Source organism: Scardinius erythrophthalmus (genome assembly GCF_964197995.2).
Source record: "Scardinius erythrophthalmus genome assembly, chromosome: 8".
NCBI lineage: Eukaryota > Metazoa > Chordata > Actinopteri > Cypriniformes > Leuciscidae > Scardinius > Scardinius erythrophthalmus.
In genome coordinates, this window is record NC_138228.1 from 10,354,421 (window position 1) to 10,380,092 (window position 25,672).

Sequence of the window (25,672 nt, forward strand, 5' to 3'; positions counted from 1 at the left end):
TTTACTTTACAGATTTTGGATGATTTGATGCGACTGGATAGAGACTCTTATGAGAAAGGCTTCAAACAAAGTTATTTTAGAACAGAACATCATGACCTGATAGCATAACATCAAAAAGGAGCACTAATTTACTCTCACATTTTCTGTAATCGGGCAGAAACACTGAAAGACACTCACAGGGTGACTGCTTCTGAGCTACACTGAGAAAGCAGAAGGGGCATAAAGTTCACATCATAGTACTGCCTCCAGAGGTGAGCTAAAATAACACCATTAGTCATTCCTTTTTTCCCTTTCTCGACTGCTCAGTCAGACTCCTGCTACACTGTTGTCTGCGATTGCTCGCTAACTGCGAGTCTCTTCTGTTCAACCTCTCAGATCTCCTCCATGGGCATCACCGCCTATAGCTTTGGAATACTTCAAAAAGCTGTTCGAACATACAGAGGGGCTTTCTTCTCTGTCTTTTACCATATTCTCAGATATGGGCGTCAGGCACCTACAGTAATCCTGCTTATTTCTTTTCATTTCATGACTTTGTTGAACACAAAGGAAGATATTTAGAAAAATGTCTCTGTATACTGTATATTTTTGTTCATATAATGAAAGTTAATGGGGTCTGATGTTGTTTTGAACTATATTAACTTTCATTCTACAGACAAAAATGGTTGAAAATTCTTTAAAATATCACTTTTTGTGTTCCACAGGAAGGTTTTGAGTGACATGAGGGTTAGTAGATGATGGGTAGACCCATCTCAGTTTAATGATACTGTGAAAATGTCGCACATTAATGTTCAAAAGTTTGGGACAGTCAGCTTAAAAAAAAAAAAATATTCAGCAAGGATCCATTAAATTGATCAAAAGTAACAGTAAAGACATTTATTATGTTATAAGAGATTTCTATTTTAAATAAATAGTGTTCTTTTTTGAATTTCCAATCAAAGAATCCTGAAAAATGTATAATGGTTTCCACAACAACATTAAGCAGCACAACAGTTTTCATTGATAATAATAAATGTTTCTTGTCCACCAAATCAGCATATTAGAATGATTTCTGAAGGATCATGTGACACTAAAGTAATGACTGGAGTAATGACAGCTGAAAATGTAGCTTTGCCATCACAGAAATAAATTACAATTTTAAATATATTAAAATAGAATACATTTATTTTAAATTGTAATCATATTTCATAATATTAATGTTTTTACTGTATTTTTGATCATTGCAGCATTGGTGAGCAAAATCTTACTGACCCCAAACTTTTGAACAGAAGTGTATTTCCTAATGAAATCATTCATTTTATCACATTTTTTTGTTTTTGTTTTGGAAGTTGCATTCAAAGTTCAGTTGGATCATCTGAGGGGGCATGTGAATGGGTGTTATGCTTTTTGTTCACTGAACCAAATGTGTTATACTAATGTGTGCTTGAAAAAAGAGAAAAGACTGAAAGCGAGAAAAAAACAACAACGAGGGAGAGATGTCTTTTCACTCCCACAGTGAAAAATAATGACTCTCCTTGAGACTTCTGATGAGTTTGAAAGAGAGAGAGGCACGTCCTGTTGTGCCGAGAGCGCAGTGGAGGACTGATGATGGAAGGAGAACACAGACAGACTGAAAGCAGCCCGGGTACCTGTGCTGGATCTGTCATCACTGGAATCCATTTTAGTGAAGTCTGTATCAATGGAAGCTCGCTCCGCAGAATCGTTAGAGCTGTCCAGACTGCCATGGCTGACACTGTCGAGATCACTGGCATCTGCTCAAAGAGAAGTATAAAAGACAGTTAGCTGGAGAACTAACAAGTAACATGTTTCAAAACACAACAGTTTTCTGCCCAGAGATTGCATCATATGCAGAGCGAAAAGAGCAATCAAAGTACACAATCAAAGTGACTTTTCTGATCCAAATAAAAAAATCATCCACCCACATGGTAAGAAGATGTTGAGGGCTTTCAAAGCACACAAAATATCAAGTAATAATAATCCCACCAAAAGATAAAATAAAGGAATTTATTTTACAAAAGGAAAATATTTTGATTTTTGTTCACCTTAACAGTCGTAAAGTTATATACACATATTAAAAACCATAACATACATTTCATAATCAATAATCCAGCAATATTATGAAATATAATTGAAATTTAAAATAACTTAATAATTTAATTTATTCCTGTGTGAGGGCAAAGATGAATTTTCAGCAGCCATTACTTGCAGTTTTCAGTGTCACATGACCATTATGATCATTATAATATGCAGATTTGGTGTTCAAAAGCATTTACTTTTATATTATATTATTATATTATCGATGTTGAAAACAGTCATGCTGCTTAATTTTTTTGGGAAAACGTAATAATTTTTTGCAGTACACTTTGATTAATAGAAAGTTCAAAAGGTACATATTTTTAGCGCAATTTTCCACCGGACAAAATTGCGATTGTTAACTCATGATTTCTGTTCTGTCTGTGCGCACCAATCTTGCACTTCTATCTACTCCTCAACCAGACCACCTAGAGACTTCGGGTTTTCGGCATTATGTTAAGGAAGGACTAATCTCGGGAACGCACAAAAAAAATCCAGGAAAAGATTTACTATCTCTTAGTGTTGTGATCCCACGACGTCAGAAAATTGCGCTAAAACACTCACTGAGTTTTTATTACTTGTTTATTGTATCAAAGTTTAAGTCTTATTTAAAAAAAAATCTTACTGACCCCAAATTTTTGAATGATAGTTTGTATTACTTAGTTTAAAGGGGTCATCGGATGCAAAATTAACTTTTATATGGTGTTTGCATGTAAATGTGTCAGTGTGTGGACACAACCACCATACAATGAAAAAAAATCCATTCACTCCTTTTTTTTTTTTAAATCCTCCAAAATCCTAAACACTCTCAATAATCAAGCCGTTTGGATTTTCTGAGTAATATGATGTCATATTTACATCATATCGCTTACCGTTTTGAATATCAATCCTGCTAAACACTTTCTTAATTCCACTACGCTCATGTTAATATTGAAATATTCACCAAGGAACACTCATGTAAGATGACGTAACATTAGGACAGCCTTCTATCTGAACCGTTTTGACTTCTTTGCTCACTGTTTTGCTATTATTCTCGTGCACTGACTATCAGAGTTCTCTCTCTCGGATCGGCCGAAAAATGCAGATGACCAATTTCACACTGAGAAAATTGAGTCGGCCGACACACAAAAACTGCCGGACGGCCGACCGTTGGCTTGGTGTGTCCCGATTCTTAAAGAATCATACCAACTTATGGAAAATGGGCATCTTATGACCCCTTTAATATAAAGGACTGGACAAATGCATTAAAAAAAGTAAATGGCTCCAACAGCATGCAATCAGCCAATCAGGATTTTAGTCCTTTGTGTGCGAGATTAATTCGATCTGCACGACAAGGCTGCAGTTGGTTGGGGGTGGTGTGTTGAGGCAGCTTGTTTTAATTACTAAAGCCCTCTTGTGCACTTCTCAAATATGCTGCTTTGAGAAAGGAGATCACATCAAGTGCATACTGTGAACTGTGGTGGCTGAGGAGGCGGCTATCGACTCTCATCTTAATTGGACCCATTAAAGCCTCTCTGGTTCAGCAGGCAGGCTGTATCAGACCCGAGTGAGGAGGGGTGAGATAGCTGCGAGATGGTACTTCCCTCAGGCACAAAACTCAAGTAATCCTGCCTCTGTGTAAAATGATGGAAAGTTTTTTTGACAGTGCAAAATGATATTGAGTCCATGCTCCCTTTGGCTAGGCTTGCGTCTCAAAGAAACAAGTCTGATGATATAACTATTTTTAACAGAAATGTCCTGGTGTGGAAATAGTCAGAATGATTATAACTTAGCAGAAGTAATGAATGTAGCAAATAACGACCTGGCCCAAACTCTATGGCCTTTGCCCAATAATGAATTATGTTACGAAATCTAGTGAGCTGCCTTGGTGTCTGCATTGTGAACTTCCTAATCAAAATGGAACCTCAAAATCAGCCAATTTGGAAGGGATCTTCAAAGGCAAATTCTAATCATATTTTCTTCTCACATGAAGCGCGTTGAGACTCAGACAATTGATTTCAAAAGAGTTTTCCGATAGCATGTTCCTAAGCAAACACACATTGGGTAAAATAGTCATATTATATTACATATACATATATAAAAAATAGTCATAATTGAGTAAATTGGGTAAAATCTGTCTCAATTAATTTCATTTAGACATTTAGATTTTTATAATAGATATTTTAGATATTCATCCTCCATCTTGGATGGATTCTGGAGCGTTTACAGTACATTATGAGACCATCAATGTTTTTTTTTATTGGTTTTTTTAAAACAATTTGTCAATCTTAGAAGGCAGCATAATCATGTGTCATTTTTCTGGATTGGATCTGACTTTGATTTTGCAGGCTATTTAAAGACTGTGCCCACTTCTGTGAAATGTGTGAAATGGAGTTGGGGGTTTTACCAGAGAGATGGGTGTCTTTCTGGTGGGTGGTCTGCCTCCTCCATACTTGTTTGAACAGCACCACACCCCGAACCACATTTCTCAACTTTCCCCACAGGAAGTATCCCCCTCTGGTCGAGGAAGGCCATGTGCTCTCCAGAACAGCCTGGGGAGAGAAGAACACCACAGTAAGACACGCAGATTAACTAAATAATTCTACAGTGCAACGCCTCTTATTATCATAAGTAGATTGTGCTGTCTCTCAAGGACTAGCTGTAATTACTTTGATAGAATTGGAACAACACTCAGCTCCCCAGACTTATGTCTCTGAGAGTGTGTCCTCTTAGTATTTTGGGACAACTTGTAAAGCCCACAGGGAAATTGTTGCTAATCTACACTTTTGTGTAATGAATGATAACAGGCATGAGAAACAGAGTAACATGCCAGATCTGCTGCAAGCTCGAGGCCCTCAAGCAACAGCATATAACACACCTATATAGTGGTTTTGCAGATTTCTGACATTTAAAATGTACAAAGTACATTCTGACATTTAAAATGTACAAATGTTGTTGTTGCATTAGATAACAAAATATCAAACCAAGTGGCGTTTGCACAAAAATGATGCCAGGGCAGTGGTTAGGACCCAAAAATGGGTTGCAGATCTGTCCTGATTCTGTCTGTTCTAGTTGTGGCTACTAGAAAAAGTGCCAAATAAATAAATTGCAACTAACCATATAATTGTGCAAAAGTTGGATAACAAAATAAATGTTCATCAAATTTTAAAATTAGGTAAAAATAATTATGTGTTGTTGTTGTCTTTTTGTTGTTTTTCCTCTCAAACACTGATATTTTGGCGAAAATTAATCACTTGGTAAAGGCTTGTCAAATTAAGCACATGCAACTTGGACATGTTGTTAACATTTCTTCAACCTCAAAAACCAGAAAAACACCAGAAAAAAGGAAAGTACTACCCAAAGTACATTAAAAACTGGTTTACTTAGAAGGATAAACATGTCATTTTGATATTGATCTAATTAAAATACATAAATTAAAAAAAGTTTTTGGGGTGACTGCATGTATTTGAACAGGAAATGGCATCAAAATTCCGACATCTTGTATCATGTGGCGTAACACAAAACCAAAAGTAATTATGCCTTGAATAGATCTTTTATGTATATATGTTTATGATTGCAATTAGTCTCCATGTAGCACAAAAGAATACTGCGCTCACCCTGTTGTAGTATCCATAGGTTATGGCATTAGGCTGCACTCCGGCTTTCTTCATCTCAAAAAGAACCCGGACAGCCAGAACAGGCTGTCCATACTGCCCACACAGCTGCATCAGGACCCGGTAACACACCTCCATTGGAGCAGAAACAAACCATTACTTACAAAACCACAACACAGGCGGAAATTTCCGCTGTCTAAGTTCAGTACTAACTGTACTGACAACTGAACAAAACCAATCAATGGAGACTGTTAGGCGACTCTACCTCATCAGGGGGCTGCAACTTTTTGTCCTGCATATTTCTCAGCACGTCGTAGGCAGTATGCAGCACACGAACCTTAGAGTGACAGGCACTGACATACGCGGGCAAGCAGATGAACCACAGACCGTGACAATGCCTGAGAAGACACTTGGACCACATCTGCGGGATGGAGGAGTACGTCTTAGCCATCCTCTGCGCTGATTTGATCTCCTACAGAGGGAGGATCACAGAGAGAACGGGCATTAGGGAGGAGGGGGAAAGACTTGACAAGTGGGATCATGGGGTGTGATCTGGATGAGATTAGTGTTTGAAATACCAACCTGTTGGGAGCGCCTAAAAATGGCAGCTGGGCTGATGGGACTGATGTGTCTCACGGCTGATGTTGCTTTGGGGACTCTGGGACCATCCTGAAGCTCACAGAGTTGGGTGTTCAGTACAGGGAACCCACTGTAGCTGTAAGAGATCAACAGTATGAACACAGTTCTCCCTCACTTCAACTTGATTGTTATTGATTGATATGTTTAGTTTATTTATTTATCAAAAGCACAACAGTACACTATGCAGCACAAATTGCAAAAATTAAAAATAACTAAAAATAGGCTAATATTCAATATATGGGACAATCTTAATCTTCAATGTCAACACAACCCATTGTAACAAAATAATACCAAATCCCGAAATAACAGATCCACTTAATATAACATAATCACATTCTCTCGGAGGAGTGTGTATTATTGCTTTAGTGAGAGTTTCTGTAGAAAGGATCTTTAGAGAGGTGTATCCTGGGAGAGGTTTTGAAGGGGATTACGCTATTGCTGCAATGCCATGTGTGGTGTGGTGAACTGTTTATAAGCACAGTATAACAGTGTGGATGGGAGTTTGTGAGCCAGAGAAGCGTCTGTTGTACCTATGAACCATAGGTGGCTCCTCTCCTTCTGGAAGTGCCGGCAGCTCTGGGGGGGTGATGTAGACCGTGTGCTCGCTGCGGTGGGATTTGTCAAGTTCAATAAGCCTTGTGTCCTCTGGCTTATCGCTGTCCACCTAGAGTAAAAACACACTTCATTAGACATGGACTGTTTTCCGTTTCCACAAAAACACACAGTATAAGCAATGATGACCCATGATGGAGAAAAGATCATGCTTTAGTTGAGAGGCTACATGTTTGTTAATAGTGGTCACTGAATAAAAGGTGGAAAATAAGAAGTAGAAAGAGGAACTGGAGAGAATATTTATGGCAACTCCATTTTACTATATTTTTTAAACTGGCTCATCACATGTCAATCCAGAGCTATATTTTTGGTCAGAATTGAGAACTGAATCTGGAACAAGACACACATTCCGCCATACAACCATGCCAAGGGATTTTCCACTGTCTGGACATGCTGCAGTTAGCCAAGAGACTTTAAGCGCAGATCATCTGACCTCAGATCAGACGGAGCACAAGTTTTAGTGTAAATGAGCCTGATAATCTCCCACGTTGCTGTGTCCGACTGATCTCACATCTGCACCAAGAAGCTTTGATCCTCCTAGACTCCATCCAATCCTCCCCATCTGCCACAGATGCACTAGAAGTGCACTGACCTGGACTTAATGCTTAATATGTTGTTTTGCTTGAGGCGCATGAAACCGTTCCAGTGCAATTTATAGGCTAGCCAGGGCTTGGAGGAGCCACAGTGCATTTAGCCTTCAGACAAAGTCTGTCTACAAGACCTGTTAATGGACTATAAATGCATCATAAAACCCATGCCACTGTACTACATTGGAAATGAGGAACGCTATCAAATAAAACATGACTTTATATCTATTGATAGAGGGAAAATCAGTTTAAGCCTCTGTAAAGCATCCTCAGAGTCAGCAAAAGGGTTTTGGATCATATGTTACAATATTATTAGACAGACAATAAGAGCAACAGGAGAGAATCGAGCTCTTCCTGGGTTTGCCAAATTAGTTTCCCTGAGAAGGTTTTAGATCAATCAAACGGCATCGATGACTGTGGCTGCAATTAAAGTGCTATGTAACGCACGAGGATGCCCAAAGCCACTTTCCGTGAACACGGTACAAAATAAAGTCTGAAACCCTAGTTTTTTCGCCCCATTTTTAACAAAGTAGTAAGTTCAAACAGGTCTTTTAAAAAAGTATGCAAAACTGTCTACCTCAGAGTCAGGAGGTATATGTAAATGCTATTTTAACCGTTTTATTAAGAGCCTGATGTGTCATTTTCATATCAAGTAAATAAATATTTATAAGTTGGAATACATATTTGTGAAAAAAAATAAAAAATTCTGTTAATGACTGCGATATGTAAACAATATAAACAATCTTTAGGACAAAGATCGGATCCTCCTTGTGGCTTACCAAGTATAATCAAAAATGGAAGTTGATTAAAGTTATTTTATTGTGTGAGAGGAAAGAGATCACAGAGTGCATCGGCATGCATCTTGCAGTGTAGGTGATTGGGTGCCAGGGACAACAGTGAAATATACAGTTTAAAAATAGCTTTGATAATAATAAAAATCCACAGCAGAACACTATGATTGTTCAATTAAAATCAAGTATTCCAGAGAGCCGTGTAATTATAAACTGTGCTGCAGAATACATTTAAACAATTCAATGCCCTTATTGGCCTCCTGAGTTTTAAAAACACTTCCACACATGCATCATGGCTGTCAGCCAATCATAGTGCAGATTAAGTCTTAAAGGAAAAACATCACCAAAACTTTCACTTCAGAAACAGAGTAAAAAAATGGTTATGGATCACTGAAGTGTCACACTATAACCAAGTTGCTTTCAGGCTACAGCGGTTCATGGTTTGTCCTTTTCTGCCCTAGTTCCTTTAAAATGTCCTCTGTGAACATAACCCACAAACCCACGCCAGTTTAAATCAACTCAAGCTGTCATTTTCATTACCACCACAGTGCTAAAGAACTGTCCTCCAAGGTTCTTTCGAAAGGGAAGGACAGGCCAGAGCAGGATAAGTGTGACTTTCACTGATGGCAGCATAATGGAAAGTGTAAGGCACATTCATCTCTACAAGCACACCAAAGCCTTGTAAAGAGGACAGGTGAGAGATGACTCTTGTGCCTATAAACAAGAATAACTTGTGGGCTCTTGTCGAGAAAGATATAAATGTACTACAAAGGTACAAAACAGTCATCCGAGAAGATATTTGTCAGCACTTTAAAAATGAGGCAACTTGAGGCGGTTCATTGAAGATGTAACTTCAGATCCACGCGCAGTCTGAATCATACCGAGAAAGGGGACAACAGTTGCGAACATAAGGAGATGCAAAATGGTGTATGGCACAGAAAAATTTATTATGCATGCAGGATCTCAGTGGTTCTGCAGAGACTCTGATCTAAACAGCAATGTTTTTAAATAATGAATAATCTTCAAAACCAATTGAACCAAATTCATCATATCACCACACCAGTGGTGAGACCACATAACAAAACAGGTCACGTCTGTCAACTAAGGTCAAAAAACTAGGGTGAACATTTTTTTTCTTTTAACATGCTTTTAAATATTAATAATAAAAATTAAAAATGACAAAATTGTATTAATTAATGTACAAAATGTAATAAAATTTAATACAAAATATTTCTCAAGACTGTTCCAAGCAGCAGGAATGTGAAAGACCTTTTTTGTAATCAAGGTAAATTATTCTGGTGACTATTTTCAGCTATACACATATTAAAAATACGTTAAATTCAGCAACTCACCTTTCCTCCTTTCTCTGTGCCGAACAACTTTCCAAGCAAGCAAGTAAACAGTTTAAAGAGAAAAGAGAAAAGAAAGTAGTGAGAAATTTAAAAATAATTGGACAGGATGAAAAGCCAGAAAGGAGAAAAGAACGAACAAGAGAACAATACTCACAGAAAATTAATAACCTGACATAGTAAGCCCAAGGGATCATAACAACACAAGTAATAATGACAACATTTCCCCTTAGTGTTCTCACTAATCAAGCTGAATGCACTCCCTTGAACTCCTTGCATTTTCACATGCTCTTTGCTGAGCATGGAGTGTAGTTTAAAATGGCAACTTTTTGTGAGCCTTGTAAAAGCAGAAACACGGTTAAAAAAAAAGTAAGTGTTTGCACTGCCTTAAAATTTTAAGTTTAGTCAACTTGAAAGTTGTACTAAGTGAAAACTCTGATATTTGAGTTGACTAAACTTAAATATAAGGCAGCACAATTACTTACTTTTTTAAACTGAAACAAAATTTTTTTTTGAAGTGCAGTTTATGTTGAATCTAGTGGGGCCTCTAATCTGGATAAAGGCATTTCTTAGTGGGTATGTAGACCCAAGGATTCATACCTTGTCAACGCAGTCATCAAAGAAAGCAAGGCTTGCATCCTTATCGCTGACAAAAGAGCACTCTTCGATGAAACGAATGAACATCTGAGTCTTGGTCATAAGGGAGTAAAACTTTTGATGTGATCGATCACGACTCTTCAAAAAGCCTGAAAAAAAAGCCATATTCAAAGTCAAGGACATCAAGCAACAAGTCTAAAATGTGCCATTACAATGAGAAAAGGAGACCGCATTCATTATTTGATCCCTATAATTCACTGCCACAGTTGTCAATTGTGATTAAACATTTAATCAATCAAATTTAGGAAGGCGTGTCACGAATTACGTGTTAGTCGCTAGAATGTCGTCATTGAGAAAGCCTGTAGACAGAGTGAAAGATGCAACAGACTCTAGCTCATTGATTACATAAGAGGCTGCAGATGTGTTCTCAGACATTCTATTAATCACTGTAGTTTGTTGGACCTGTCAGGCATGTCTAATTTCCAATGGGGCTTTATCAAAATCGCCACAATAATTTCAAGCCTGATTTAAGCCAGACTCTACAGGCACAGGGCCAGATTCGAGTATTCTGAGCAGCTGCTGAGCTTCAGCATTCCACTTATGTACCACAGTGTACTCGCTGCATGTGGTCAAAACAAAACATTGAGGATTTGAAATGCATTGTTTTTCCGTTTCGACACCAATGACGCAACTCTATAACAGCTGTCCTTGACGTTCACAAAAAACTATCAACAAAAACAACTGTCCTGATACAATGTGACAGGAGAAAGCTTCAAGCATTATGTCCATATTGGCTGCTCACCTTGCAAATCAAAGAGTGAACTGGCGTCAGTTGCTTTCTCAGACGGAGCTTGTGTGATGGGCAACAGGTACGAGCGGTAGCCCTTCAAGATGGCAGCCATGAAGCGCAGAAAAGCCTCCTGGATCTCCAGCTCCAAGGTTTCCAGACTCTTCCCACCACTGCCAGGTTCCCGCTCGGTCATGAAGGCCTCCATCTGTCCTTCCTCACGGCACAGCTGATATCCTGTGGAAAATTTATGCTTAAGTCACACTACCATTCAAAGATATAGAAATAATACTTTTATTGCATTAAATTGATCAAAAGTGACAGCAAAGACATTTATAATATTACAAACTATTTCTATTTCAAATAAATGCTGTTCTTTTGAACTTTCTATTCATTAAAAAATCCTGAAAAAATGTATCACAGTTTACACAAAAATATTAAGCAGCACAGTTTTCAACATTGATAATTTGTTGATTAAGCACCAAATCAGTACATTAGAATAATTTATGTGTGACAGACTGGAGTAATGATGCTGAAATTGCTGAATTTAAATTTTTTTTAAATATATGAAATAGAAAAAAAATATTTTTTGTTTTAAGTTGTAACAAAATTTCACAATTTAACTGTATTTTTGATCAAATAAACTCAGCCTTGTTGAGCATAAAATACTTTAAACTTTATCTTATCGACCCCAAACTTTTGAACGATTGTTTATACAAGTCAACTTTAAAACACAAAGAGAAATGTACTGATATACATTTAATTTACAATGTCTTTTATACATAGCATATCTCAATAATGAAGATAAAGCAGGATCTATCTGAGATATGGGCATACTATACAAGCTCCTCTCACATCACTTCAAAAAGGTCAGCAAAAAGATCATAGCCTCGGTCTTATTAAACATTCATATCAATGGACACATAATGTTCTCCATAAAACATATAGGATCACTGTCACTTAGCACAGAAAGATACATCATTTTTATCACAGTTTCTCTCTAAATAATCTCAGTGTTTTTCCTAGTTCTACAAGATTGTACAGGAAATTTTGGAAAACCAAAAATACACTAAATAATTGGGTTCAAAGATTGGTTCAAAGACTAAAGCATCAATCAGCTCTCAGCTACTAGATAATATCCCAGCACTTGAAAAAAGCCAACTGCCCCCATCTCTAAATCTCATCACATCTCAAGGATGACTGCATTTTGCTCTCACTCTGTCAAGCATTCGTAAAACATTGTTAGGTAATATAAATGATACTGTCAGAGCCCAAAAAGGACAGTAGAAGGCCACTTAGAATGGCATTTGCTGTGCAGTCAAGTGAACTAATATTGCCTTGAAAGGTACAGATTAAGTGAACTCATTTCTCTGTTGACACCACAGTGACCCGCCCTCACTAACCCTCATCCAGTTGCTGGTGGAGATTACTGAGGGTGTTGATCAGATGTTTACAGGCTTTTCTTGGCAGGATCTTCCAGGTCAGGGATCTGCGCTCTTCTTTTCTGAAATAGGCCACACGTGTTTATCATTTAAGAGGGTAAAAAGCAAAGGGAAAAAGAAGTCCAAGCATTTAAAAAACAGAACTGTGGGCTGCTGAATGTTTTAATGTAGCTTTTACAACGTTTGCAAACTTTTAGCTGCATACTGACAGACAAACAACATAGGAACATGTGTTCAACACATGGTAAGGTCCTATCTTTACTACATTCCTCACTGCTCATATATCTCTATCATGATCTTTTAACCATCTGCATAATGATAAAGATCATTATTATAATATTTATTTGGGGAATTTATGTGGTAAAAGAAAGTCAAAGGTCAGAGGTTAGGAGAGGCTCTCACGGGAATTCAGAACTATGTCGCGGTCAAAAGGTCACTCACTGAGTTATAGTGTTGGTGTCCAGATCCACACAGCTTATGTCCGTCGGTGGCTCATAGAGGTCAAAGTACCGCGAATCCACCCCTACGATGAAAGGACATGGAGCACTGAGCACATCTGCCAGGGCCAGCGGGCAGAGAGGAATGTATGGGCATGGCCAGTGGAAGGGAAAAATCATCTGTCGGACAGGTAAAACAAGTTATGACAAGACAAAACCATGCAGGATTGGTAAAGGCATGAGTGAAAATCAATAGTCTTCCACTCACCGATACCAGGGCCTCGGTGACGCTGGTAAGAACGGCCGGACGTAAGGAGTGCACCAGGATCTTGTGTTCAGTCACAGCTAACACAAGCAGAGTCACTGCATTCTTCGGGCCGAGGTTCAACAGCAGTGTAGAGAGCCTTCCGCCACTGTGGGCAAAGAAAACAGGCATGTAAACACACACAAAACAACACTTCAGCTGCTTCCTAATCTATTTCTGGAATTGTATATTATGAATATTGTTGGATCTTTGACTAATTCGCTTGGTTTCTCTTTTGTAAGTTGCTTTGGATAAAAGCATTTGCTAAATGCATAAATGTAAACCAAACCAAAATGTTATATTGTTTCAACAAACCATGGAATAATGCAATATCCTTACAAACTGATTTAGAACTTGACCTGATAGACCAAATTTAGATCCTGCCAAAGTGATTTAGATAAACACTTTTTAATCTACATGAATCATTTGAAATTATAAAAGATCATTTTTTGGAAGTATCAGGTAATCTGTTTAAATGAGTAGAATGTTTCTGCAATGTGTAATTTGATCATCTGCAATGAGATTAGGAAATTACCTGATACAGGCAATTGCAAAATATTGCATTAGGAGTCTCCACTCACATTAAACATGCTATAAAGTTACCAACACTTAACCAGGTCCTGCTGAAGTATCATTTCCACACTTCATGCTTTGCTCATCATTCATCAGACATGTTCAGTGTATCTTGTGTCTGACTTACCTCAGAGGGAGAGGAGAGGAAACAGGCTGGCTCAGCATCAGGCTATCATGTGGAGACAGCTGTGAAAAACAAGCACACAAAAAAGTGAAACGAGGGCCAGTGTTGGCAGCTATTTGACCACAGAATGACACATTCAAGAAGGACAGTGTTCAAACAAAGACACGATGTGCACAAAACTCACCTGCACCAGGATACGTGGCCTTTGAGAGGAAGGAAAAGGAACCTTGTGCATGAAATGGGAAATATGCCTGAGAGAAAAATCAGAAGACATAAAACAAATTACTATACAGTGGCCGCAAATTGTTTTTAGGATATTTAAATTTCAGCTCTAGCCCAGCAACCTCCTAAATTATCCTCAGAACTCACTTCTCAATGGGCAGAGTGTGTGGACCTGAGATGGAGTATCTGTAGAGGAAGGTCAGGAAGTTACGGAAAGCATCAAAAAAGGGCCAGTGAGAGAGAAGGCAGATGCTTTTGTTGGTGTGGACTGTCATGGATCCATCGGGCCTGAGGCCGTTAGCCTGCAGGCCCAGCTGAGATCGCTGCTTCTCAGTCAAACGCTCTTCTGGGTAGGGCTCATAGAACTGTATGGCGGCACCATAAACCTGAGAGCACGAGACATACACCTTCATGAGACATGAACACCTTCTAGGAATTGGGTTGGTTTACATTTCATAGAACCAAAAAAAGCTGTCTCGATTCTAAAGACCACATTCTATTTTAGCCTACTTGAAAGGAATCACCATCAATATCTGCTTTGCTCAGATCTACCCAGTGAAAAAGTGATACAGAAGATTTATTTTTGCAGTCTTTCAGTTCAGAGATATCTCAGCTTAGCAGTGTTTCTTTGAAGCCGCTCACCTAAATGAATAAATTATACAATACTGCAGCACAAATAGCCTTGAGACTTATTCGGCAGTGAGGAGAGTGAGCCGAGTGTACTGATGTGTTTGACATAATTGAGCTGACCCAAACAGCACTTTAGCAATGCATTATTAAACAGGCCAATTACACATGTTCATCTTATTTTCAATTCTTTTCTGAGGCCCATTATTCACAGGCGCTCTTGATATTCCACCTGCACCAGTTTCTAGCTGCTTTAAATTCTTTGCACATTGCTAAACCAGACAAGACAATTCACCTTCTACTGTGTCTGATTTTCCTAAAGAATGAAGGTGCTGCAGTGAGAAGATAACCTGCAGAAAATCTGAATGTTTGTGTGTATTTGTGCGTGCTCATGCGTGGATTTTTGTGCCTGTACCTTTTCTCCAGAGGCGCCTGTGAGAACGAATGTTGAAAAGACAGGAAGAGAATATTTGGTGTGAGAGGGCCAGCACTCAATGGACACTCCCATCGGTAGGCAAAATAGGGGCACGGATTCAGGCAAAGGAAAGGAATCATAGTCCTCCTCTGGGTATCTGGACAAAAGACCTGCACATAACATACAAACCCTCAATTAGGTTGTAGAGCTCTGGTAAAGACAACAATTATTACAAATCACTGAATCGTTTGCCTTGTAATTAATTACTTGACCCAGACTTCCATATGACGAGCTAAACACAGGCAGCAGTTAAAGCCTAGATCTGTATACTGTGAGTACTAAGCCTAATAATGACATCATGTCGTTCTTGCTACTTGGGAGTATCAGGTTTCACTCATCCGCAATCGTATCCCTCTGTTCTGATGGTTTTCACTACAAACACATTCTGTCCCTCCTGCTGCTCATTGCAAAATGCACAACAAAACACAAAACTGAAAAACAACTCAAGACTGAGATACAGTACCTGCTGTGAATGCAAGTGTGTTGGTTTTGGCCAAAGATTTTTTGTAGCACATGTACACAGAGGACCCCCACTGTAGAAGCAGGAAAAATAGAAATTAAGTTCATTTCAAATTTTATACAGGTATATATAAACGGCTGCTTCTTGTGGTCTGATGTTATTTCTCATAATTTCTGGCTAACTACCCAACAAAATTTCTTTCAAATTCTGACCAATACTGTCAAGCCAATAATAATAGTTACGTTATGGCAATGTTATGCGTAATATTGAAATTATAGTGTCAAACTTAAAAATACAAAACTAAAAACTAAACTTAATTGTTTTAAATGATTGAAATGAATTGTTGAAATGACTGAATTGAATTGAATTGAAATTAATTGTTTTATAAGTGAATTTAGGCTTCACAACATTGCGTACATTATGTAATTTCAATAATTTGTTCAAGATTTGTTCAAGTTTGTGAATTACTAAATTGAAATTCTAACATACTAAGTATTAATTAAGAGATGAAAAGTAGAAATGACTTAAATCAAAATTATGAGATTAAAAAGTCAAAATTATGTTGAAATTATGACATCCTACATCGAAATTTAACATACTAAATCGAAATTAAAAGATTAAAAAGTCAAAATTATGGCTTACTTTTTACTTTTAAAGTCATAATTTTTTTTTTATCTCAAAGTATGCCATAATTTCAACTATTTTTATATAATTATGATTTACTAGAGCATGATTTTTTTTTCTTATGAGGTAGAAATGGGCTTCATGGGCTATATATATATATATATATATATATATATATATATATATATATATATATATATATATATATATGGTGATTGTTTCCACCATCTAATGGTTTCCACCACCTTTTCAGTGGTGTCGGTGCACTGAGCCCTCACCATACTGCTGTTGAGGTTCTTGTCCACCTTGCAGAAAGCATGTGGTGGTGTCTCTCCCTTGCCAGGAATAATGACACAGATATCTGTGACAGCCAGCGTGGAGTGGGAGTGATTTTCAGAGGCACGCCGATATGTGATGTAGATCCTTTGAGAAGAGGAGCTACTGATATTGGCGGGACGGCCAGAGGGAGTGGTCTGTATTATTTGACAGTCCGGCTTCAATTTCTCCTTCCACTCGTAAAGGACGCTAAGAATAATGAAAGAAAGGACATGAGGATAGTGAATGCCTAGTGATATTGAACGTGAAAGCACAACAGTTTCCAAAACCAACTGAGCTACTACCGCCTATTTTTGTAGCTACCTTAAAAGACAGCATCATAAACAGTACCTCATAAATGAGTGATTTCAAACTCCCTACATAGGCAGCAACTCAGTTAATAGTATAAGTCGCATAAGAGACACGACTCACTTACAGTCGATTCCAATAGAATTGAGTGTTAGCAATAGCATGTTGCTAAGATAACAACATGAAGTTCTAAAAAGCAAACTATATAAAATAAAATATTTAGATGAGCTTTTTCATGATACTTTCTAGTATTGAAAATAATTGGGTTTAGGAAACATCGTTGTTTACCATCTTTTTGTTGCAAATAAGTGAACGAAAGCTGGTTAACTACAGTTTAAAACAGTAAAAACATTAACAGCCAATCAGAATCCACCTGAATTTAAAGAGCTTGAGCATTTAAAGCGACAGACGATATAACTGCAGAGCACTTATAATTCACAGAATGTTATTGTGCTTTGGTGTGGGCATTAATATAGTTTTCATTATAGTTATCTTTACAGTTATCAATCTTGGTGTGAATGACCTTAAGTAGGTTTTGGTAGAAACATGTCTGAAGTCTGAAGCCTTACCCCAGGTCTGTGAGTGGCGGTTTGTCTCTGCCTCTCCTGTAGCAGAGGAAGATCTGCGGCCCCATGAGACTTCCTCCAGTCAGTTCGGCAGAGAGTCCAGAGGGGGTGCATTCAACGCAGGTAAACCCTCGAGGTACCTCTTCACCTAGGGAGCGAATCACCACCGCCAAATCAGTGATGGGTGCCTTGAGCTGTGCTGAGCTCCGGTGACCACCATCTTCAGGGTGGACATCTTCATCGAGGGGCTTAGAGGAGTCGGTGAGTCCCGCCACAACAAAGTAGTCTGCTACACGAAGGCTTTTCTCCTCCATTTTCATCCCCATAGAATGAGGACTATGTGCTGGAAAAACAACACAGCGACGTGAATAGGGTGAGGGAATCATGGCACGCTGCAGCCTATAATACTGTTGCTTAATAATGCCAGGTGCTCAGATTCAAATATCCTTACAAATGAAAACTTCCTTTTTCAAACCGGGAGGGGTTTAAAAAAACAAATCAGCACAGCACGGTGCAAGTTATAAAACACTCATAGGAAATACCATTTTTACATTTAGTCCCCTATGTGCTTAGAAAAGGATATGACTAGTATTACACATCCACAGATGCAAAGCACAACCTCATGTAACAAGCTTTGCGAGAAATATAAACTAGACATACGGAAGCAATTACCCGTTCCTGCTGGGGATAAAAGAATATGCCTTATTATGCTTTTGAATCATGAGTCAGAGTTAGTACCCGCAGAATAAATGCACAGGAAGGGGAAAAAAAGAACTTAAAAAAGGAAAAGAGCTCAAACAGTAAAGGGAATTCCTTAAGATTGCTTCAATGTGAAGTTTGTCGTCACTAACACTAAAACCACTGATATCTTAATTAGAGATTCCCCTCTCTTCCAGAAGAGGCCTGGGGCTTTTGCAACACTCAAGTTGGCACATATACTCGCTCACACATGACTGATGCTCACATGCCTTCATCGTACCAAAAATAACAGGGCACCCGCTGGTTCTCCATACAGTCCCACCAAATCACTGATAAATAGACTACATAAATAGTTATCCCCAAGCTTTTGAACTCAACCATCTAGGTGTGTGATGCTCCCTGTGTTTACATATATTTTACAAAGTTTTTATTTTTAAGTTAAGTGATTTTTACCTACAAAAGAGTATTCTTACTTTGGAATTAGTAAACAGCAGTAGTATTTTTCCCTGAACAAGTACTACAATACAACCATAAAAATACCATTGTCATCATTATAGTAGACAGACACCGTCTGAAGGTCTTTGATGGCTTGCAGCTTTATAGCCAATGGCTTCTCTGTGATTTACAGTAATGGCCAACAGAGTCACGGGACACGGCTTAAGAGCTTAGGAATCGAAACTGACCTACTGACTAGTTCTTTTGCCGTGACCAAGTGTTGAAGTGAAGAACTCTGTCTAATGAGGAACCGGTGATGCTGACGGCGTAAAACGGGAAGTTGCTGTTTCTAATCAAACATTTTGGAAATGGTGACAAGTCATTGGCAGATTTCATGATCCCTGTTAGATGCTGAGAATAAATACAGGCCTTAAAACTCTAATCCTTCTCATCCTCATAAACCTTTTGGCTTTGAAGGAGGGGTCTCTACTACAACACTCTCTCTGTCCCTTGTCCAGCAATGACAAAGATGCACGCTTTGTTCCAGATGTCTCTACTGTAGCCGTTTTCACATATTCCGCTCAACAACGTCACACAAAGCAAACATAATCCCATCAAACTGCTTACATAAACAATCAAATACATCAAGATCTAATCACACCCACATTGTTCTAGAAAGATACCACATAATGTTCAGTATGAGTGAGAAGAAAATGTAGCAGATGTGTCACATGTTACGTGAGAGATTTAGGATTATATTTAGACATAATCTCTCGGTCCAACAACCACGCCATCCGCAGAGGCTGGCTGTGCCCTCTCCACCATCAGAAGAGAGAAATTATAATCCTCACCATGGCAACCATGAAGAAAAGCCAGTGAATATTTATCATTCGCCTTAAAATGTAAGGGGGAAAGAAAATACTTACATAAAACTAATAAAAAAAATAAAAAAAGACTCTTTTGGGAGAGATAATGATGCAGTAATGAGGACCTCACAATCACACATCAACAGTTAAATAACAACTGCCTGGGAGGAAAAGAAAAGCAAGCTTAAATTGACAGGTTAGAGCTCAATTCCAGGCAAATATAGATAAAATTGCAGAGAATTATACAGTTATAATATTACAGTCAGGCACATTGCACACTGGCAAGCCCTAAGGCACATTTCATCGTTATGTGATGCAATTATAAACACTCATGCACTTACTCAACACTTTTCAGACAACTCGTAGGAAGTCACTCCCATATTGAGAAACACCATGGTAACGTCAAAAAGAGAGACTCAGAAACGCCCGGAAGTGCGTTGGAAATGGCTCTTACGTCAGAAATATCAGAATGGGTCCTACGCAGAGGAAATTCATGGAGAAGTCATGAAAGAAAATTACACTGCGTGTCTGAACCATACAAATACGGAACTCCTTCATAACTTCATACTCATCATTCTGAAGAATTGGAGTAAGAGGTCAATGGTTCCCTTTTCCAGTTTAAAAGACAAGTTTCAGACCAGTACACACAGCACAGAAAGCAGCACGACGCAACAGAATGATGCCTCAGAATAGGAAAACAGCCTCGCATAATGGACATAAAGCTGAGATTTGCAAGAGGCTGTGAGTGGATCCATGATGTGATCTTGGATATATATATGATGTTTTGCCCAATCTGGACCCTGACCTAAAATGAATTTGACACCTTTGCTTGGCATTAAATGAAACGTTAAACCAAAAATGAAAATGTTGTCATCTTTTACTCACCCTTAAGTTGTTCCAAACCTGTATGTGTTTCTTTCTTCTGCTGAACACAAAAGAAGATATTTAAAAGAATGTTAACCAGACAGTTGACTTCCATCGTATTTTGTTTTCCTACTATGGAAGTCAATGGTTAACGTCAACTGTCTGGTTACCAACATTCTTTAAAATATCTTATGTTGTGTTCAGCAGAGGAAAAAAGCTCATACAGGTATAGTAAATGAGTAAATGATGACAGAATTTTCATTTTTGCCTGAACTATTCCTTTAAAATCTCTTCAGCGCAGAGAGTAGCCTAGCTTTACATGACTCATCATATCAGGGAAAAAGTCTTGTCCCAAACAAAACACCCACAGCATAACAAAACACCATTTTCCAATAATTTTATCTAGAGCTGCTGCATGCTTACGGCTGTTGACACGATAAGCCTTGCCCTTCTTTTACCAACCTGTGGCGTGTAGAAGCCACAGGATAAGCCAATTTAACAGTCTGCCCATAAAAATGAGCATGATCTTATCCAGCTGTGCTGGAGCTATGGGCTGTGGCCCTGAGTAAGGGCTCCATGGACCAACAGGCTCCAGATACTGCACAGCTCTGGGACAGCAGGGAGGCCTGGAGGAAAACACAAGAAGGGGGAACTATTGCAGCACATTTGGCCGAGCATCTGGTCCTGCTTAAAACACGGGGCGGACATTTGATTCCTTTGCACCATGCCGGGAAACAAGCAGACATCTGCATACTTTGGATAGGAGGAGGCAGGCAAGCTATTTCAATGTGGAAATGTTTTGTCAAGGAGACTTTACCGAGGTATAGGACAGGCAGTAATTCTTCTCCAACTCCATTCACTATAACTTTTGTGTTAAGACCCTTTATAAAGTAATGTATTTATTTAACTTGTTGTCAAGAGACAAACTGGACAAAATCTGTCAAACAGCTGAAGTTTCGAAACAATTCCTGCCCATGCAGGCTTTGAGAAAATGGATGAGAAAATAAAACCAAACCAGAATTTTATTAGTCAAAATGTCTCAACATTCAATTACTGTAATATCATGATGCATTTTTAAAGGAACACCCAACTGAAATTAAAGCACATTGCTAAAGTTGGTCTAGCAAAGACTGTTATACTTCAACATTAGGCAAATCAACATTAGGACAAGCTCATGAATCCCTCTGAATCCAGATATAAATCACAACCGACTCTAAATCCAGGATCAAAGCTAAATCACCAAAGTAGATAATGGATGCTTTGAACAACCTCTCTGAAATATCTTTGCAAATTTGCCATGGTTTGCTCAACATTGCATGATCTCATCAGACAAAATGCATTAATCTCTTTGTAACTCTGATAATCTGTATTTGAGCATGGCAGTTTGTTGCATACCTAGCTATACCCAAGAATTTAACTTACTGTACATGTTCAGAGTTGGGAGGACAAAATGTACTAATTTAACAATCAATCATTACAAAATTTTATATTATATCATATATATATATATATATCATCTAAATATGAACAGCACACATTTCCTTCAAAGCCTTTTGTGTCCCTGCAGAAAAACAGATCCTCTTTTGAATTTTAGATCAATTTTAGGTGCAAGTAAAAATAGAACATTGCATGTTAAGATATACTAATGAACAAACGTGAGAAGATGGTGAAATAAATAAATATGAAGGTGATACTGCATCCAGACAGCTGGGCTGGGTCAGTCTTACAATAACTCATAAATCATAAGGGCCAAGGTATTTAAATCAGACGATAAAATCCTGAATTATAATAATAGACACATTTCTAGCTTTACCGAAAAATGGTGTTAAGTGATGGCTACCATCACATGGTGTGTAAATACACGATCAGAATCAAAACAAGCGCACAATTATCGACGTGTGATGACAGCTGCCACTCCATCGCCGGTCAGTCTTACGTGTTTATGAAATATATTGTTTTAAAATTCCTCAAATGTATCGTTTTTATCACCCATTGACGCTTTACATTTCTAAAAGAAACAAATGTCCGTAACCATTAAATAGATATGAGCATAGCACACTCACGGTTTCAGTAGGACGACGATTCAGAAGACACGCTCATTGAAGCACGCGCCGTTATTTTGATTAATAATCACAGAACAGAAGAAGGGACTAATGTATTTCCATTCATTTTCATCAGACAAATGAGTTATTCCTCCATCACGTATAAACATTCCCTCTGGGAGGGCTGTGCCTCATCTTCTATAGATACGCTTTCAGAGATGCGCTCAGCTCGAGACTCGCGCAAGCGCTTATCAAAACCTGCCAACGGGGCACGTGACTGCCAGAAACCCGTGACGTCATTTGAGCATTCCGGGGACTGTCGGTGATTTAATGGGGGGCGTCCCGACAGGTAGTCCATATAAAGCCTGTGGTGCTGAATGTTGTCGACAGAATGTGTTTAAAAGTGTTGGACTTGATTGCGAGATTTAAAGATACAGTGATAAAATAACACAGTTTTAAGTGTGATAGATAGTGACTGACTAGACAGATCAGCATATTTGGCCAATTAACAGAGGCAGTGGTATTTTAGTATCACTGAGATATAGCCTAACTTATTATTATACTCTTTATTAATAGTTTCAATTAGTTTTTATGTTTATGGTTTCCGTTTTCATTTGTTATTTTGGTTAAGTTTTAATGATTTTGTCATTTTTATTATGCTAGGTAGTCAATGTGATATTGTTTTTATTCATTATTATATCAGTTTAGTTTAGTTTTAGTTATTTTATTACATCAAGTAAAAAGAAAAAGAAAAAAAAAGACAAATATTTCCATGGCAACTGAAAAATTATATATATTTATATATTATTTTAGTTAACATTTATTTTATTTCAAGTAGCCTGACAAATGTTTTTTTTTTAAATGTGGTTTTAGTTTTAGTTAACTAGCTACAATAACCCTGACAAGTGGTCAGTCTGCCTAGTTCATTTCCTAAAATCCACTAACAGCCTTATCAATGTAATGATAACAAACAAGATGCATACTAAATTAATTTAAAGTTAAATAAACACTTTATTTTATAAACACAATATTTACTCAAATTCACAAATACTTAAACACTTTTTATACAGTAGCCTATATTTATTAGTCTTGTTTTGCAATCATTACATTTTATTACGCTAAGGCCTATATCTTGATTTTTTAATACATTTTTTGAAAGTAAAATATTATTTGTAGTGAAAAATTCTATTTGTATGTATTAGAATAAATTTGTATTTATATACATTTTTACTCTTAGTGATGTTTGGGCACTATTAGAATTATATCAGCCATCCTGCTCTTTATGTCTTACCCATTAAAACCCATATCGATTGACCACTTATTGTTGCATTTCCATAATATGGCAAGTCAATGTATTTTATTCCATTTTGTACTATTACAATTGCCATTAGTTATTGCGAGAGGACATATCACCTTATGAATGGTTCAGGAGGCACAGATTATATAGGCCCTGTGGGGCTCACTAAGTTTGTTTGCAAAACCTGGTCCTACACTGATAGTCTAACAGGGCTTTGAAAAAGGCGATGCAGCCTTAACAAGACAGAGAGTTTGCAGAGATTATAATGGTGGGACCGCACACAAAATGTGCCACTGACTCAGATGTTCCATGCCTTTTGAGGTGGTCTGTAACCTCTCAGCTTGTTCAAAAACCTGTCTTCTTAACTGACAATAGCATAAAGTCTCTTGCTGCAACGGATCTCCCAAAATAGCCGGATCTGTGAACAATATGGCAAATAACCACTGACAAAAGATGGAGACTTTTTTAAGAGGTGAGAACTTGGAAAAACTATTTGGACATATGCAAGTCTACTTCAGAAAACATGTGTGAGGGTGGGAGAATGTTTGTTTAGAAAGTTCAGAGGTCAAAAGGTGCAGGAACTACTGAAGGACAGTCTTCAAAGTGCTTCAGCTTTCTTCATCAAGGAGACACCCAGGCCAAAAGACTTCTTAGACCCAGATAAATGATTTAATAAAGCAGTTTAAGTGGATGCCGACTGGCCACCCAGCTGGCTGTGCAAACCCATAAACATCAGAAGGATTAGGACATCCACCAGCCCCTCGTGTTATAGTCCTATATGTGCTTCCAAAGGCACATGCTGGCCACCCAAATGGCACGACTAGAGTTTCAGACATCAACTTATATGCAGCTAACAGGAAATGTTCTCAAAACTTTGGCTTTTATATGTTCTGGCAAGGTTCTCTCATAGTAATTAACAAATGTTGTTCTAATGTTAATAGAATGTTCGTTCAAAGTTATCTGGTCTTTAAAAATTCTCAAAACATTAATTGGCACAAAAACACTATGTATACATAATTCATAGTCGTTCCAAACATTTTAGTTGGATGTTCATCTAATATTTTTTAAAGATTTTTTTTTTCCAGAGAACATAAATGGAATAAAACATTAAAAAACGTAGTTTTGAATGTATACAGGAAACATTCAGAACATTTTCATAACCCATTGGGAATGTAACAGAGTAAATGTTCTCAGTGTTATATAGCTGAGTGGTCATTTTGGTAAAAAACAAGTCTGTAAATGTCAGTCTGCTGTGGAGTGGAACATTTTTGCTCTTCTGTAACAGCCTTTACAGAGTAGTTTTCAGTTGTATTGTCTGAAGTCAAATCTATGTTGAGCTTAATGCATTTGCCATGGAAGCAGCTGAACACACTGATTGGCTTGAAGGCTACATGTCTCTGTTCTCCAACAGTGCTGATAAAGTCACTTTAAAAAATTAATTAATTACTAATTGCATCTTCAACAGTGTAATTAGATTACTGTAATTACTCTCTATAAAAAGTATTGGATTACTTATTACTAATTACTTTCTAAATGCCATGTCAACCTCGACCAGTAGAACAAGGAGATACATGTTTTAATTCTTTCAAATAAACAATATACAATTGCATAAATTATTCTTAAACTGACCAAAGTGTGTAAATGAGGTTACATTTAACATACATTTTAACAGTCATTAAATATTACATTTTGATGTTAAATCCACTGTTGTTTTATATAGATTTGTTCTTTAGTCTATACACCAGAAGTAACTGCAATTAAACTTACTTTACTTTTCAAGGAGAAAGTAATTAAATTACAGTAATTAGATTACTTAGTAATTAATTGTCTCCATCTACCACAGAGTTTGATGATGTCCACAGGGGTCTGCCATGCAAAATTATTGCTTGAGATCCATTGACATTCAATATGCGGTGCATTTCAACACGACTTCCCAGGGTTCTTCATTTGTAGCAATTATATTTAT

General features: G+C 37.7%; 1 protein-coding gene across 3 annotated transcripts in view; it reads right to left on the reverse strand.

Moving 5' to 3' along the window:
• Positions 1-22,635, reverse strand: part of dennd4a (DENN/MADD domain containing 4A) — a 30,977-nt gene extending 8,342 nt beyond the window's left edge. The window contains exons 1-20 of one of the 3 annotated variants that reach the window (XM_081372660.1): positions 22,431-22,635; positions 17,507-17,846; positions 16,592-16,838; positions 15,693-15,762; positions 15,170-15,339; positions 14,275-14,513; positions 14,090-14,156; positions 13,909-13,967; positions 13,173-13,317; positions 12,909-13,084; positions 12,429-12,529; positions 11,041-11,262; positions 10,242-10,387; positions 9,645-9,671; positions 6,833-6,966; positions 6,246-6,378; positions 5,929-6,135; positions 5,667-5,795; positions 4,457-4,601; positions 1,626-1,748 (exon numbers count right to left, since the gene is read on the reverse strand). In XM_081372660.1, coding sequence (XP_081228786.1) covers positions 1,626-1,748; positions 4,457-4,601; positions 5,667-5,795; positions 5,929-6,135; positions 6,246-6,378; positions 6,833-6,966; positions 9,645-9,671; positions 10,242-10,387; positions 11,041-11,262; positions 12,429-12,529; positions 12,909-13,084; positions 13,173-13,317; positions 13,909-13,967; positions 14,090-14,156; positions 14,275-14,513; positions 15,170-15,339; positions 15,693-15,762; positions 16,592-16,838; positions 17,507-17,829 — 2,863 coding nt within the window. In that variant the 5' untranslated portion in view covers positions 17,830-17,846; positions 22,431-22,635. The remainder of the gene's footprint in view (positions 1-1,625; positions 1,749-4,456; positions 4,602-5,666; positions 5,796-5,928; positions 6,136-6,245; positions 6,379-6,832; positions 6,967-9,644; positions 9,672-10,241; positions 10,388-11,040; positions 11,263-12,428; positions 12,530-12,908; positions 13,085-13,172; positions 13,318-13,908; positions 13,968-14,089; positions 14,157-14,274; positions 14,514-15,169; positions 15,340-15,692; positions 15,763-16,591; positions 16,839-17,506; positions 17,847-22,430) is intronic. The other 2 variants (XM_081372662.1, XM_081372661.1) reach the window with 2 other exon arrangements.
• Between the last annotated feature and the right edge of the window lie 3,037 nt (positions 22,636-25,672).